General features: G+C 37.2%; 1 protein-coding gene across 1 annotated transcript; it reads left to right on the top strand.

The window, feature by feature from the left end:
- Window positions 1–12,540: 12,540 nt before the first annotated feature.
- Window positions 12,541–15,052, top strand: LOC149006511 (PLASMODESMATA CALLOSE-BINDING PROTEIN 1-like). The gene is made up of 4 exons (XM_089166726.1): window positions 12,541–12,810; window positions 13,269–13,508; window positions 13,625–13,661; window positions 14,348–15,052. The coding sequence occupies exons 1-4, from the start codon at window positions 12,756–12,758 to the stop codon at window positions 14,658–14,660; spliced, it is 645 nt and encodes a 214-aa protein (XP_089022852.1). The 5' UTR covers window positions 12,541–12,755; the 3' UTR covers window positions 14,661–15,052.
- Window positions 15,053–15,744: the final 692 nt, after the last annotated feature.

Below are 15,744 nucleotides of genomic sequence, written 5' to 3'. Positions count from 1 at the left end.
AAATTATCAGTTTTTGCATTCGATTGGCATTGCTGCTCTTCCATGGTGGCCAGTTGCTTCTCTGCTACTGTTACTGGATTGTCCACCAGCCAATTCTTAATACATCAATCAGTTAAGTACAGTACAACAGTTCTTAGGGGTGTAGGTTCAAAGAAGCAGCTTGATGTATTCCATGCTTGTGCTGGCTAAGCTAGGTCTGCGGTATCAATCGGTTAGATTGATTTTTCAGGTCAGTTGTCATGAACGCAAACCGATCAAATATTTGGTGTAACCCAATTAATAGTTTCTTGCTACTTCCTGATTACTTGCTTTTGACATCATCTGATGGTTACTTAAATGGACCGTTTTACAAGGCTCAATAAGGTTTTGGAATTTTGACTTAGGTTCTCTATTAGCGGATGTCTTTTTTCTTTCCAATCTTGATAGATCTCTACTGTAATTTTCTTGTATTATATATTGAAAATGTCTTCAGCTATGTCTAGAACATAGTGCATCGTGTTAGGCTGTACTGAATTGAATTTTCCTGTCGTTTTTTCTTCCCTTCCATTTTTTCACTTAATCTGTCTGTTACATTTGACCAAAAAAGTCTCTGTTACGTTGGTGTTCATTCTAGTATTCTAGAATTAGAGTTTTTGATTATGTTGATTCTCACATTCATGGTTTCTATATTGACAAAATGTCGCATTAACAAGTTTGCAGTAGTTTCAGCTTATTATAAGTTTGGATTCTGGGTCGTCTTACATGGAAAGGGTTTAGGAAAAAAGGGGGAGAAAAAATAACAGACGATGTGTCCATGAAAATCATTACCCTAAATATATGTTTTGTTTTTTTTTGGGTAGAAAGAGGGCTATGTACTCAAGCGTGCCCCCCTAAATATATGTTCTCTTTTTTTTTTTTTTGGGTAGAACCCTAAATATATGTTCTACTCGCATCAGACTGGAAATACTGTGTCCCTCATAAGACAAAAAAGATAATGTATCTATGAAAACATCACCCTAATTTTCCCAAAATCCAGAGAATTCCAGAAAAAGTGAAGAGAGTGGGCTTTGCAAAAGTTAATATGATTCCTCCAGTCGTACAGTCTCCTTTAATCATCCATTCAAGTCAAAAAGGGCTTGCTTTCAAAGGTTACAATCAGCACATTAGCGAATTAACCAATAAAGGACTCTGCAAAAGCCACCACAAAACTTGGGAAAAAGTAGTGCTATTTGGGTTTTTGATCTGTTTTTTGGGCTCCACACTGCTTATCAGTTCACAGCTAACGAACAAAAATAGAGACGAAGTGGAACTCCTACCTTTTTTTTTTCTTTTCTTTTCTTTTTTTTTTTTTCAAAGTAAAGTGGAGCTCCATCAATGATGCTTCACAAAGAACTTACCAAAGCTTTAGGAATTCCAAGGCGTTCGGGGCCCTAACCAAATGTTTAGGTGCCTAGGTTTCCCTTAAAAAGTGCTTAGGCGATCTAATCTGTATTTCAATTTTACTTTTCAAATCGTCACAAATCAACAATAAGACACATTAAGTCATCAAGAATCAACAACAGGCTACATGAAGTCATCAAAGAACAATTTTTAGTTTCATCAAGAAAAAAATTTCAACATTTGCAAATGCAGAAACATTTACTAAAGTGTTAATTGGTTTAAATAGTGTTTCCTTGAAAGTTTCTCTCATTGCTCAAACGTATCAGGGATTTATTTTTGACCATTTTTAAGAAGGTTTAAGAAAATTTGATATTTTTTTGGATATGACTGAAACCATTACCTAAAATTTATGTACTCGTAACCATCCATGTGGATATCCATCTCGGTTGACCCCATCTAGAGATTTTAAATTGGATCCGCTCCTGCACTGGGTCTTGGACTTGTTGTCACCTTTATCGTTTTTTTGAGGGAACAAATGAATAGAAATGAGATTGTTGGGGTGCAGCTCGAGTGCGAATTCTCTATCCTGAGGGGGAGAGTTTTTGTCTCCTCACACTTATCCATCATATGTTAAGAGAGAAGTCCATTTGGTCTGCATTTGTTTTCTTATCAAAATTCAGAGGTGAGCTCCTTCCTAATATGTGATGGAAAAGTGTGATGAAAACATAGAACTTTATCCTAATTGGTAGAAAATCTCAAATCAACTTTATAAAGGAAGGGCAGATTTTTTTTTTTTTCTTTGGGGGGCGGGGGGTGTAACATAAACAGAAAAGCAAAGTGGGTTACCACTTACCAGTAAGCTTGTCTTCAAAAAAAAAAAAAAGAGGCTGCAAAACAAGGAGGAGATTAAAGTGTCATATGTCCCTCATTATTTTGTTTATTAGGAATTAGAAAGAGGGGGGAGGTGTGGAGGAGTAGGCCTTGAACCTAAGTTCCTGATTTTACTAGCTCTATATAGAAGACTACTGCCATTGTATCAAAAATACATTCACAGAAAAGATACACTTATCGCATGCCTTCTTTCCTTTTCCTACTTATCCATCAAGCAGATAAACTTTTGTTAATCTTTCGAATGTTGGTCATCACCCACCCCTTATATCTCTTATACATACGGGTACAATTTTTTAGATGTTTGTGGTGGTTTTTTTTTTTTTTTTTTGTAAAAAAAAGTTCAAATTATTTTAAGCCACTTAGAGCCGAGATTTTCTGGTCTGATGTTCTTAAATCAAATGGATTTTTTATTTTAAAGAGACAATTTTTTTCACTAAAAGGATCATTATATTAAGCGAAGAAGAAATATTAAAAATACATCAATTAATACCGTATAAAGAACCAACCTCCCTTACCCACAACAACTGTTGCCCCCAATACACCGTTCCTCACTGGTTCCTGCTCAAATTAGAAAACCACTAACTTATAAAACGAAATCTAGGACGTCTAGAGGCATCCACATCAAGTTCATTAAGGATTGAAGCTGACCAAGGAATGTTAATATCAGAAGTTCCTGTTCTAGATGCCGAATTTGCCAAAAAATCTGCCATTGTATTAGTTTCACGATAGCAATGTGAAATCTTCCAATCTATAGTCAACAAATATTCTTGTAACTCTCTCCACATATGAAAGATATACCAAGGTATTTTCTTCTGCTGTATTAAAGTCACCACAGCTTTTGAATCACTTTCTACCCAAAGCTTTTTAATTTGTAAATGCCTTGCCCAACGTAATCCGTGAATGAAAGTTTCCAATTCAGCCTCAAAGTTGGTTTTAACATTTAAATAAATACTGAAATTGAAAACCACCGCAGCAACTTCATTTCGAAATACTTCTCCACCGCTGCACCTTCCCGGATTGCCTAAATAAGACCCATCAATATTTAGTTTAACCCAACCTACAGCAGGAGGACACCCAAAAAATTTCTTGTGGAGGAGCAAGACTAAAAATAGAGAAGTGAAGACCCAGTCTTCTTGCATTCGAAAAATGGTAGGAGTTACTTTTCTTCCATCCATTTTAAAGCCAAACTGTACTAAGTCTGAAAAAATTAAACTCACCACCTCATCAGTCCTGAAATTTAAATTTTCAAACCGGATTTGATTGCGGACCATCCAAAAAAAGTATAAAAGCAAACAACATCCATTAATCCAAGCAATCTGTAAAGGAGACTGTGAAGCCTGGTGTTTCCAAGCCTTGAACGACTCTACAATCGAATCTTTTACTATCCAACTATAACCAAACTTTGCTGCAAAAGCTTCTCCACATCCACGTGAAAATGAGCAATGAAGAAAGAGATGTCCTATGTCCTCTGAAGCTTTACCACATAAATTACAATGAGAGGCCAGCATAATCCCTTCCAAGTCAACAAGGCATCAACAGGTAGCCTATCATGAAAAAGTCTCCAACAAAAAACTTGTTGTCTAGGCTGCAAAGAAGTCTTCCAAATACTTTTAGCCCATTCCAGTTGTTCTCCTTTTCTACGATATACTTCCCTTAGGTTGTAAACTATTATGTTTACGTTTCTTAGAATTTATTTTATTATGCTTACATTCCAAGTTAACCTCTTTTATTCTCAATCCTGCTTAAACTCAACGAAAAAAGGGAAGGGGGGGGAGGTAAAGAACAATCATGACAAACTCTCTGCAGGGAAGAGATCCACTAGGCTCAACAGTCGAGAACAGAATGGATGGTTAAGGCAACAGGAACACAAAGTTTTTTCACATTCTCACCATTGCCAGAAGGAGGAGGAATTGGATAGAATGTTTAAGGAACGAGGGTAACTAGATCTCTATTGAGGTGGCACTTAAAAGTCATGTTCAGAGGTTCTATCATGACCTATTTAGAGAGGAATCCAGGGGAATTTCCCTCTTCTCACCATGCATAGTTTCCCTTCTGTTGATTCTAATCGCTTGTCTGTCTTCTAGGAAGTGTAACTGAGGAGGAGGTTTTCAAGGCGATTAAGCAAATGACCCCTTGGAAGGCTCCAGGTCCTGATTGTCACACCTCCACCCAACCAGATCCGGTCATATGCGAATACCCATGGGGGTGATCCAATACAGGACCTAGGTTCAGTGACAAACCCATACAAATACACGATATAACATAATCCAATGACAAGAATAAATCAAGTTCAAATATCAAATCATGAAATCTAAAATATTAAGTTTACAATCATCCATATCTAAAGTTAATCCAAATAAATATCAGAGTTTACAAAAGGAAAGAGTAATTGTTTGCAACGGAAAATGTTTAAGAATCCCGATAAAAGATACCCTCGACTCTCTCAAATGATATCAAAGTACAAATATAAAATAGTGTCATAAATGACACTAAAGAGTTCCTAAGCATAGCGAGGTCTCTACTAGATGCCAACTCCATAGGTGTAGTCCTGGCATGAGCACGAAACCTCATGCGCCTCCACTTCCTCTCCAATCGTTCCCTCAAAGAAATCTTCCGGCGACAGATTCTCCATTTGAAAGGAGTCCTCATGACGTGTAGATTAATCTAAATAAACATACACATATAAAGGAATGAGTTCCACAGAACTCAGTGAGGTTAACTCAACAATCATGCCATGTATTCATTCACCATTTCCACATCACATATATAAAAGGATAATGTAATTAATGACAATAATATGATAAATGCATGGTTATAATGTTATGCTCCTAACTCTATCAGAAAGTCTCTATAGTAGACATGCATTAAGTTAAACATCAATCTTCTTTGGGTAGTCTCAGTCACTCTCCCTCAACAAGAGACATCTATTGGGTTCTCTGCGGTTGTTAGGTAAAGTCCTGTCAAGTCATGGTTGGGAGTATAAGTCACCACTCTCTCACATCACCAGGCATGAGATTTGGTGCTGGTCAAGGATAGCTCTAAGCCCAACAGTCTCGTACTACATACGGTCCGGATATCTCCCCTCATGCCTAGTGCCCTTTTGGTTCGATAACCTTCCCATCTATGAATGGTATTCTCAACGGGAGGCATCTGTTGGATCCCATTCCTTAACCCAATGGTAATCCACATATAATAGACAGATTGCTCTCCATGTCCTCTCACGAATTGGTTATTGATCTTGAGCGTCAGGAGCCCTTATCTATTATATACAACCCTACCATTCTATGATGACAATGGGCTTGCTTGACAACATAGGGCCCATCCATTGACATCACGGGTTAACCATCTTCAATACCCCTACCGGAAGGGTGGTAGCACTCATAGGGATTTATATCCCAACACTTCTAGACCCCTAGCATTCATGTACCTAGATCTAAATGCATTCATATAAGGTCATTAGCATAATGGGCAAACCCACAACCCTAGTTGGTAAAATAGAAATGAGAGAATCAAGTTTCAACCTCAATCATTCTCATATCACCAATATAAGATTCGAAAAGAAAGAACAAGAATCATTCACATATCCTTACCTTTCGTACACGCAAAGTCACACACAATCACATCATAATAGATATCAAACTTAAAGCAAGATATCATTAATGAAATTAAAATAACAATATTAAGCGTACGAGACATGATTAGTTTATTCCTCACCTTTCGATTTGGGTTTTGTTCTCCAAAGTCCCAAATTTCACACTCAAGAGTCGGTGATTATACTCAAAATAGTCCTAATCACATAAGAGAAGTAATATATATATATCAATTTGGGAACCAATTGGGTTTCAAAAGAGGTCCAAAATCATGCTTCCCGAACCCAATTTGTTAATTGGTCTAAAACCCTTCATTCTCAATCTAGTTTCAAAAAAATCAATATTTTGCCTCTGATTCAAAGTCGAATCGAAATGAGACTTTGGGAACTCCTAATTAACAGTAATAAGGTTCTAGAAGTATAAACATTTTGTCCCAATTAGGTCTCAATCAAAAGCCCCAAATTTGGCTCTTACTAGTGCCCGCGAGCGTCTCTGAGAGACTCAATGCCAAATCATTTGCAACGATTCGCATAAACAACTCTCAAAACTAAAGAGGAAATATAAATAGGACTAATTGCAATCATTCAATGCAATCAATATACCTCAACTACCAAAATCTCACATTCATTATGAAGAAAACACCACTAACCTAGGTTTAAAGAAGAGAGGTTGAAGAACATTCACCTTTTTCAATGATTCCGCAATAATTTGAGTCTTGACGCGTCTTCGTGTGGATAGAATCCGAGATTCTCCTTGGTTTCTCCTCCTATCCAAGTCTCAGCCCCAATCTAGCATTAGAAAATGCATATTGGGGTGAGCAGAGTCATAAAATAGGGTTTTGAACCCCAAATTCCCAAAATTGCCTGAAACTGGGGATGGGTAATCGACCCAGACAGGCCAATAGGTCCGATCAACCGGCCCTTGGTTGACCCCTCAACCAAGGTTTGATTCCGGTGATTCTTAGCTTGAAAGAAAGGTCTTTCAAATATTTATGTTTGGGTATGTTTACCTTATCGATTGGAGTCTCCATCATTGGTTTTCGGACGTGCCAAAATCGTCTTTTAATACCTTTGTTATTGACTTTCTCTCTCCTCTTAAACTCTATGAGAGAGGTTGAGTCATCACTAGGGCCATCCACTAACATTGGGTCCATTTCCAAACCTTCAAGCTCCACTCGAATGGTCCACAGTTGTCACCGACTCAAGTTTCGGGTTCGTGGTCCTGAAACCATGGGTTAAAGGGTTAGAAATCCGCAGGATTTCACACTGATGGTTTCCAAATTGCTTTCTACAAGATCACTTGGGGAACTACTGAAAGTTCAATGGTTGAGATGGTCTAGAAGGCTTTCAAGGGAGAGTTTGACACCAAATTGAATGAAACCCTGTTAGTTATGATTCCTAAAGTGGAAAAGCTAGAAAGAATCACTCAATTTTGGCTGATCTCGCTCTACAATGTTAGTTTCAAAATCATCACAAAGATCATCGCCAACAGACTGAAGGAATTCATGTCGAGGTGGGTTGCACCCAATTAGGTTAGTTTTGTTCCTAGGTAGGTCATCCAAGAGAATATCATCATTGGTGAGGAATGTTTCCATATTATGAGGAAGCAGGGAGGTAGAAAAAGTATGCCCATTTAGATCGACCTGAAGAAAACTTATGATTATATCAGGTGGGATTCTGTGGCTGATTTCCTTTGCAAAGTAGGAGTTCCTATTGATCTCATATAGGTAATTATGTTATGTGTTTACCACTTCTGTTTTGAACATCTTATGTAAGGGTGTCAATTCGGTACAGTAACGGTAATTCGGTATGGTATGGTACGGTATTGAATTTGAAAACCTCAAACCATAACCATACCGTACCATATTTATATGGTACGGTATGAAAACGGTATTTTAAAAAATGGTACGGTATGAAGACGGTATAAAATCGGTATGGAAAAACGGCACGGTTCGGTATACGGTGCGGTTTTGTTACGGTATTGTATGTGAACAATTTTTCTTTTTATGATTGTTCAAATATGGAACACCCAAAAAAACACAATGTGAATTATAATAAGCATACATCAACAGTGTCTTATACAACCACAGCCAGTGGCCCAGTGCAACAATTCATAACATCCTTCCCCCACTATTCAGATACAACATATTAAACCAAGACCATAAATAAGTGAAGTAGTACTTGGGAACTATGAAAATGTAAAGATAAAGGTACGATACCTGTTGAATGCATCAATCGAACATTGATCTAGATGTCATATCTTAAAACCCCATGAAATACGATAGAACAGAGCCTTGGAACCGCCTGAATCTTAAAACCCCAAGGATGCAAGGAGAGATGCAAGGAGCCCTAGTTTTGTAGTCGAAAAGAGTTGCTCACTTGCTGCTTACCCCTAGCTAGCTTCAAGGCTTCAACCTTCTGCTGTAAAAAATTTGGAGACCAAATGAACCTGATGAAGAGCCACATAGCAATCACGTAGAGCGACAGAGCAATCGATTAAGGAAGAAAGAAGGAAGAAGGAAGAACGAAGAACGAAGAAGTAGAAGGAGGAAGGAAGAAGGAAGAAGGAGGAACGAAGAAGTAGAGAACGAGGAAGTGAAAAACGAAAGATAGAACGACGAATGAGTCTCTGTTCAGTGTTCTCTATCTTTGTGACTCTTGTCCTCTGATTCTTCGAAGTGAAGCGTGACTCTCTGAGATAAGTTTAGGGTTTAAACTTTAAAAGGGTTAATATCTTTACGGTAAATGGTATAAAATACGGTACGGTAAATGGTAATCGGTAATCGGTAAACGGTATTTACTGACGGTATGACCCTGTTTACCGTAACCGTACCGTACCGAATTTGGAAACGGGTACGGTTTAACGGTTTTTTAACCAAATTGACACCCTTAATCTTATGGAATAGGGAGCCGACAAAAATCTTTAAGCCTTCAAGGGGGATCCGTCAAGGGGACCTTCTCTCCCCTTACCTTTTCACCTTGTGCATGGAAAGATTGACGCATTGCACTCATGTTGTGATTCTAGAAGGGAGGTGGAAACCTATGAAGTTTGGTAGTAGTGGGCCGTCTCTCACCTATGTTTGCAAATGACATAATACTTTTCATGGAGGCCTTCGTTAAATAGGTAGAAGTCATCAAAGACTACCTTGATAGATTTTATGACTCTTCTGGCAATAAAGTAAGCAAGGAGAAGACTAGGATTTTTTTTTATTTTTTTTTCCCCTCTAAAATTGTGGATTCCCATCTTGCTAAAGAGAGCACCCTTGAGAGTGGGCAAAAACTAAGGAAATTGGGAAATACTTGGGGGTGCCTCTCTAGAGCAAAAGAGCTAAGAAGAATGATTATAATCATATCATCTCAAAGGTGAAGGATAGACTAATAGGGTGGAATGTTAACTACTTCTCCAAGAACGACTTCGGCGAAATCGGTCTTGATGATTATTCCCCTCTATGCGATGCTATCACACCTTCTTCCAGGAGTTACGCAGAATGAAGTAGAAAAAAAAATTCAAAAGGTTTTGTTCGGGGAGAAATAGAAGCAAAGAGGAAAACTCTCCTTATCAAATGGGAGATTCTTTGTAGCCCAAATTGTAGGGAGGATGGGGATTCAAAAAGCTTTCTATTGTTAACAATTCCATTAGGATGAAAGTGGTTTCAGGGTGTTTAGAAGCAGAATTCTCTTTGGGCAAATATTCTTAAAGAATACAACTCCAAAATTGATACTTATTATGGTTTTTTCTAAATGAGAATAATATTGTGTTTTGATTTCTTAATTTTAAAAGGACAAAATAGACATTAAACATTCAACTGTAATAGTCTCTTAACATTGTTAGAACTGAAGAAGTAACAATAATTTTATAAAGAACAAAATTCTTCTAATAATTAAGTTATAGTATAGAAGCTACAATAATTATCCCTTTGATTTTATTTATTTATTTTTGTTTTAAATTTTTTAATCAAAAAAAACAGTAACTAAAAATATAATGAGGATAAATATGTCTTCTCCATCTTCAAACCAACAAATCAACAATATTAGAAAATGAAAGATATGTCTGTAAGCATGAATGTGTCCCAATCTGATCTGTGATGTAAGACTTTAAAAAAAAAAACATGCAATAGCATTACTGCAGCATGCAGATCAACACATTGGCACGTCACCTGCCACAAGCAGCAGTTGTCTCTTCCTATATTGATAAGCATCACTTTTCTGGATTGATAATCGTACTTAAACTAAATTCCCTTTTTTTTTAATTAAATTAACAGCGAAAATTAGCTGCTTTAGCTTGCCAACAACAATCATCGCCAAGTTGAGTGGGTATCCAAAACAAAGGATGAAACAGAATTGATTCTTCTAATTAACTTTCTAAAATTATCATAATCTAATTAAACCAATCATCTAATCCACCGATCGATCCCTTTCAACCAGTTAAGTGATGTGTCCTCAAAAAGGTTCCAATATTTTGTCTGAATCCAGCCAAAATCAGCTAAGCTATGGCATAATATAAAATAGATAAATGAAGGAGTATCAAATATTATATGTATCAAGTGACTATTAAGAGACATATTGTATTGTATTAGTTAATATATTTCTTGTAATTCTCTATGTATTCTTTAAAAAAAAAAAGAAAAAAAGGAACATATTGTATTCATATCATAAAATCATGCAATCTCGTACTATCACGGACGTTTGGATACTAATCACAATGACTGGGGACTCGTAAATCCACAAGATAGATGAAGAGGAGGATGGAAAGGTAAAGAGAGACAAAGGTTCAAATGCAAGCAAGGTTTAAAGTAGCCCACAATACCATACGATATTAGTTGATACGTATCCATATTTGACCAAACTGATACGATACATATCGATACGTCTCTCAATTGAATTATACTAAATACATTAGCCAAAGTGATACAATACTCGATACAAGACGATGCGTCTCTTAAAATCACCTGACCGATATGATACTCGATACCGATACTTTAGACCTTGCTCAAGACCACTTCATAATTACTATCACTGAGTAGGAAGTTGCCGCCACTGTACTATAAGTACATCCACAATGATAAATTTTAGCATATGTTCTTATGGTGCACGATCCTATAAGACCATGTCTAACAAGAAAATCATCCAATACACATTCAAATGCAATATGAGATTTGACCCCAAAAAGGTAGAATACATTTAGTATGTGTAATAGAACTGGTCGGTTCAAACCAAACCAGCATATGAAATATATACAAGATATGAATCAAGCCGGTTCAAATAGAACTGCTCAACCCTGAAATGAACCGAAACCAGATTACCCTTACAATAGACTATCAGAAAAATTGAGTATGAATTCAAAGATCAAATAGTCATTCTACTACTTATGAAAGACAATTAGAAGGATTAAGTATGAATATCCAATTGAATGTACAAAGTTTATTAAAATTAAGTAAATATTTATCAAGTATGAGAATGTTGATTAAGTATGATTATATTTATCGAGAGATATTTATTTTGCATATCAACTAAATACCAACCCAAAAAATAGATGAATTTCATAAGAAAGGGAAAAAAATAACATTTTCACAAACAATAACCCAATTTCAAGACAATCAATCATAGTACAAGTTAGAATTTAAAAGGGCTTTTAGTTTGAAGATTTGTTTCAGGACTCTCTAGTGGAGCCTAAGGAATGAGTTGCAGTTTCTATGTTATTACTTATTATTTGAGTTCTTGATTTATATAAAGTGGATGGGATTTGTACAATGTGGAATGATTTTTTATCTTTTAATGAAAATTGATCAATAGTAATTTTGTTTTCTATAGAATTTTAGCTCTTATTGTAGGATGTTCGACTATTTATTTTTATTCTTTTTCTTGCATACAATAAATTATTAACCCAAACCATTAATCAACCCGATTATAGATTGTTAACCCAAACCATTAATTACCTTGAACCCAACCAGCACCAAATCGATACCGGCCTGAAACTTTTATTTTGCTTACGAGTTATGTTTGGTCTGAGTGTTTTTTAACCCAAAACTGTTAAGCCCGTCCGAAATAGCCCCAAACCGCACGGTTGACATCCCTAGCTAGCGACTTTAACATTGTAACATTGGAAGTGAAATTTTTTTGCGCAGGTGGTGTTATGAACTTTATGATTAGGTAAATTTTTCACCAAACCCTCGATACAGATCGGGCAATATAGTCTCCGTTTGGATGAGAAATTAAAGGGATCAAGTGGACATAAAAGGTAAACTCATACATTATACAAGGGCATTTTCGTCAATAAAAAGATAATCTGTAATAAATGAAAAAGATAAGGTTATCTAGGAACAAAAATCAATACTAGACAAGACACCATAATGGAACCTTACAGTGACAGCACATCAGAATTTAGAAAAAGAAAGGGAACAAATTTACTGGGCCCCCCAATCACTGCTAAGTTTTTTTTCTTTTTCTTTTTTTTTTTGGGTTAAAAATCACCAGTAAGTGCTAACCAGATGGGTTAAGGCTTGACCCTTCCCATGAGTTTACGACCGTTAAAACTTAAAACCAAACACAACTTTAATCAGATTGAGCCCCTCGATCTTCAGACCAAAAGCATTGGCATCTTCACTTCTCTCTTCTTTTTAGATCTCTAAAATCAGGTTTTGTAAATAAAAATTAGAGGAAAAATAAATAAATAAAGAACAGAGAAAAAGACACTAGTACACGGTACAATACTGTCTTCAAGTGGAGAGCCCTCGTTTCTCACTCAATATTATTATTTGTTCTAGAAATCGCCACTGCCCACAAAGCCTTTGCCAGTTTGCTGCTATACTCCACTCTACCTTACTCTTCTGGGAAACCCTTCTCCAAACTTCCAGCTTCCTTGTTGATCTCTCTCTAGTCTCTACCCACTTCCTGGTTTCTCTAATTTCTTTCAATCATGGATGTTTTAGTGTTTCTTGTAGTCCTTATCTTGGCCATGACTGGTTACTCAAGTAAGCTCTTAAATTTTATGCTTTTATTATCTTTGTAGTTTTATAGTCTGAGTCCTTAGCATTACATTTTTTTTATCTCTCCCTCTTCTGGGTTTTCTTTCTTTGCTTCTGTCCTCTGTGATGGATGATGTCAAGGGCTTTGTTTCTTTTGAGGTTTTTTCACCGTTTCTTCTTTCTGGCTCCCCTCAAGTACCCTTCTTCCCCCGTTTATGTTGCGTTGCAGATTCTTGTTTTGTACAGCTTTTCACATATGAAAATAGATTTAGACCTCTGTTCTGTCATTTATTGGGACAAAGAACTCTTTTTTCCCCTTAAAAAAATTTTGGCTTGTTTTTAGATTTTTCCCCTCCCTTTCAGGCAAGATCTGTGGGTTTTGTTTTGGATTTTCATCTTCAGATTTTCTTATATTGTTTGTATTGATGTGCTGAATTTGTATTAATTTTTATGGCTTTTTGTAGGTGCAAATTGGTGTGTTTGTAGGAGTGATGTGAGTGACTCAGCTCTTCAGAAAACCCTAGATTATGCCTGTGGAGCTGGAGCGGACTGCTCGCCCATACTCCAAAATGGGGTTTGTTTTCAACCTAACACTGTAAGGGCTCATTGTTCTTATGCTGCCAACAGCTACTTCCAGAAGAAGGGCCAATCTCAAGGGACCTGTGAATTTTCAGGCACTGCCCAAGTTTCCACCAGTGACCCTAGTAAAGCCCAAAACTTTCATACACTCCTCCATCTTACTTACCTGCTTTCTGCACCCTATGATAACTAGATTACTAATTTTTTTGTTAATTTTTTCAATTCCTCTTGTGACCCGTAGGCCCTGGAGGTACTTGCACCTTCCCTGCTAGCGCAAGGTATGATATCATCATTCCCTCTTCTTGCTTGGGTTACTTGTTTCTTTCTTCCCTTTTTTCTTTTTCTTTTTTCAAATCATGGTGGAGGGTGAGGGGTTAAGACTGGGTAGGGCCTTGGGAATGTATGAATTTTCTGTTGGAATTTCCCCCCTTTTTTTCTTTCTTCATGTTCATCAATTTTGGAGTGCATGTCTCAGTGAGGTAGGTGAGTTTCAGTTACTTCCTTTTTGCTGGTGGCATTTGATAGATGCCTCAGAATCAGTACTTTCACTTCCCAAGGGTCTTGTTTATTCCATTTCGTTGGATCTTCACCTTTTTCTTAGACCTAAAGCTGTGGCCTTTTTCAAATTTCTGGTTAGATTAGCAGATGGTACATTATTCTTAAGGTCTCTGGCTGTGGGGTTTTTTTTTTCCTTTTCCCCAACTGGGTAAGCTGATAATTTTAGGCCTGGATTTGTATTTTGTAGTAAGGGTTCTAATTAATCATTCACAATTGGGGGAACGTGAGAAGAAACCTCTGATCTGCTACTGTTAATGGAGGTTAAATTCTTCATCACATATTCAAGCTTTACAGTTGTCATAATAATGAAGCTGTAGATTTCTCTGTTAATGGTTTTGGGGTTTCAGTGTTATCAGATTAACTCTCCCTCATCTAAAATTCCTCTGTTTTTTTCTTCTGTGACCAGTGCTGCAGGGACCAGCACAAACCCAAACGCAACAAATGGAACACCGACGGCCACGACCCCATCAACAACTAGTCCAACTACAGGAACAACAACAACACCTTCGACATCTACCACTCCTTCCACCAGCACGGGCACCACTCCCACAACTACCACTGGAGGAATCATAGGAGGGATTGGCTCTGGTTTAGGCCCTTCAGGTGTTGGCATAAACTCAGATACAACCAGTGATGGTGGCTTTTCCTTGCAGCACAACTTCTTTGCATCCCTTCTGCCAGCCCTTGGAGTCTCAGGACTCTTTTTGTTGTGGGGTTGAAAAGACTTGATAACATTTGGTAGCAGAGCTTGAATGATGGTTGTGTGGATGTTATGTTGCCACATATTGAGATCTATCTGGTATGCATGTGATTCTACACTACTGGTGTTGATCAGGGAATCATCTAGAGAGATATTGGAGTAGTCCCCACTAGTTTTTGCTTCTTTTTCTTGTTCCCCCTCCTGTGTAGTAAGCAGTGTGTGATTCTTGATTCTCCCCTTGGGTTGTATTGGGCTGCTGAGCTGCTGGGATGGAACTTTCTCTTCTCTCTCTCTCTAATATTCTCTGTTTGATTTTTGTTCTGTTCTTCCTCCCACTTTCTGTATATTTAGAGAGGTAGCTAATTATTAATTTAATGAGAATATGGTACCTTTAGCCCACCCTTAAGCAAAGATCAATTAGCCTGTGGAGTGTGAATGTTTAGTTCTTTCTGCTTAATAAGGTAGGTCACCCACACTCTTCATGTGTCATTCATGAGTCATTTGATTGAATGGTATTCCTTAGGAATCCTTTGGTCCTTATCAAATTTGAATTTCAATTGAAGTCCATCATATGTGTTGTTGACAACACATGAACTTTTATATGAAATGGTAATAGAAGTCATGATCTTGTGGACAAAAGTTAGCTACTATGGGGCCCTCAAAGATGCCCACTAGAAAAAAAGCTGCCTTTGGTGGGGGCCATCTGCTGTTCATCCATTTGAAGAATAATCCTTAGGTGCACTGAAACAACTCATAAGCATTTTTATCTGTTGGCTCTGAAAATCTATAAGATGGTGGAGATGATGTGGGTCCTGGAAATATTTAAATTTTCAAGCCAGGACATCATGGGTCTGCTGGACAGAGATGTCATGGGTCATCTTGTGATCTGGATCTGGCATCGGAGGATGTCTCACAATGTGTCATGTATCCATGTGAAATTTGTGAAGGACAGTACAGTGGAGAACAAATCTTCTGTGGAAGGACTCTGAAAATAAGCAATTATGGAGGATTATTGCTTAAACAATTTTAGTTTGACCATCTGCATATGTGCTGCTTAAAAAAATGTCTTCCGGCATATGTGGATCCAAAACATTGTTCTCTGT

Source organism: Hakea prostrata, chromosome 8 (genome assembly GCF_041222555.1).
Source record: "Hakea prostrata isolate BN-2017 chromosome 8, UWA_Hpros_2, whole genome shotgun sequence".
Taxonomy (NCBI): domain Eukaryota; kingdom Viridiplantae; phylum Streptophyta; class Magnoliopsida; order Proteales; family Proteaceae; genus Hakea; species Hakea prostrata.
Note: the sequence above shows the minus strand (reverse complement) of the source record. Positions and strands in the feature narration are given on the sequence as shown.

What these genes read in the sequence shown, in the direction of transcription:
- LOC149006511 (XM_089166726.1), top strand. Translation starts at nt 12,756, where the DNA reads ATGGATGTTTTAGTGTTTCTTGTAGTCCTTATCTTGGCCATGACTGGT. An exon ending in AGTTTCCACCAGTGACCCTA is followed by an intron (nt 13,509 to 13,624) that starts GTAAAGCCCAAA and finishes TGTGACCCGTAG; the next exon opens with GCCCTGGAGGTACTTGCACC. An exon ending in ACCTTCCCTGCTAGCGCAAG is followed by an intron (nt 13,662 to 14,347) that starts GTATGATATCAT and finishes TTCTGTGACCAG; the next exon opens with TGCTGCAGGGACCAGCACAA.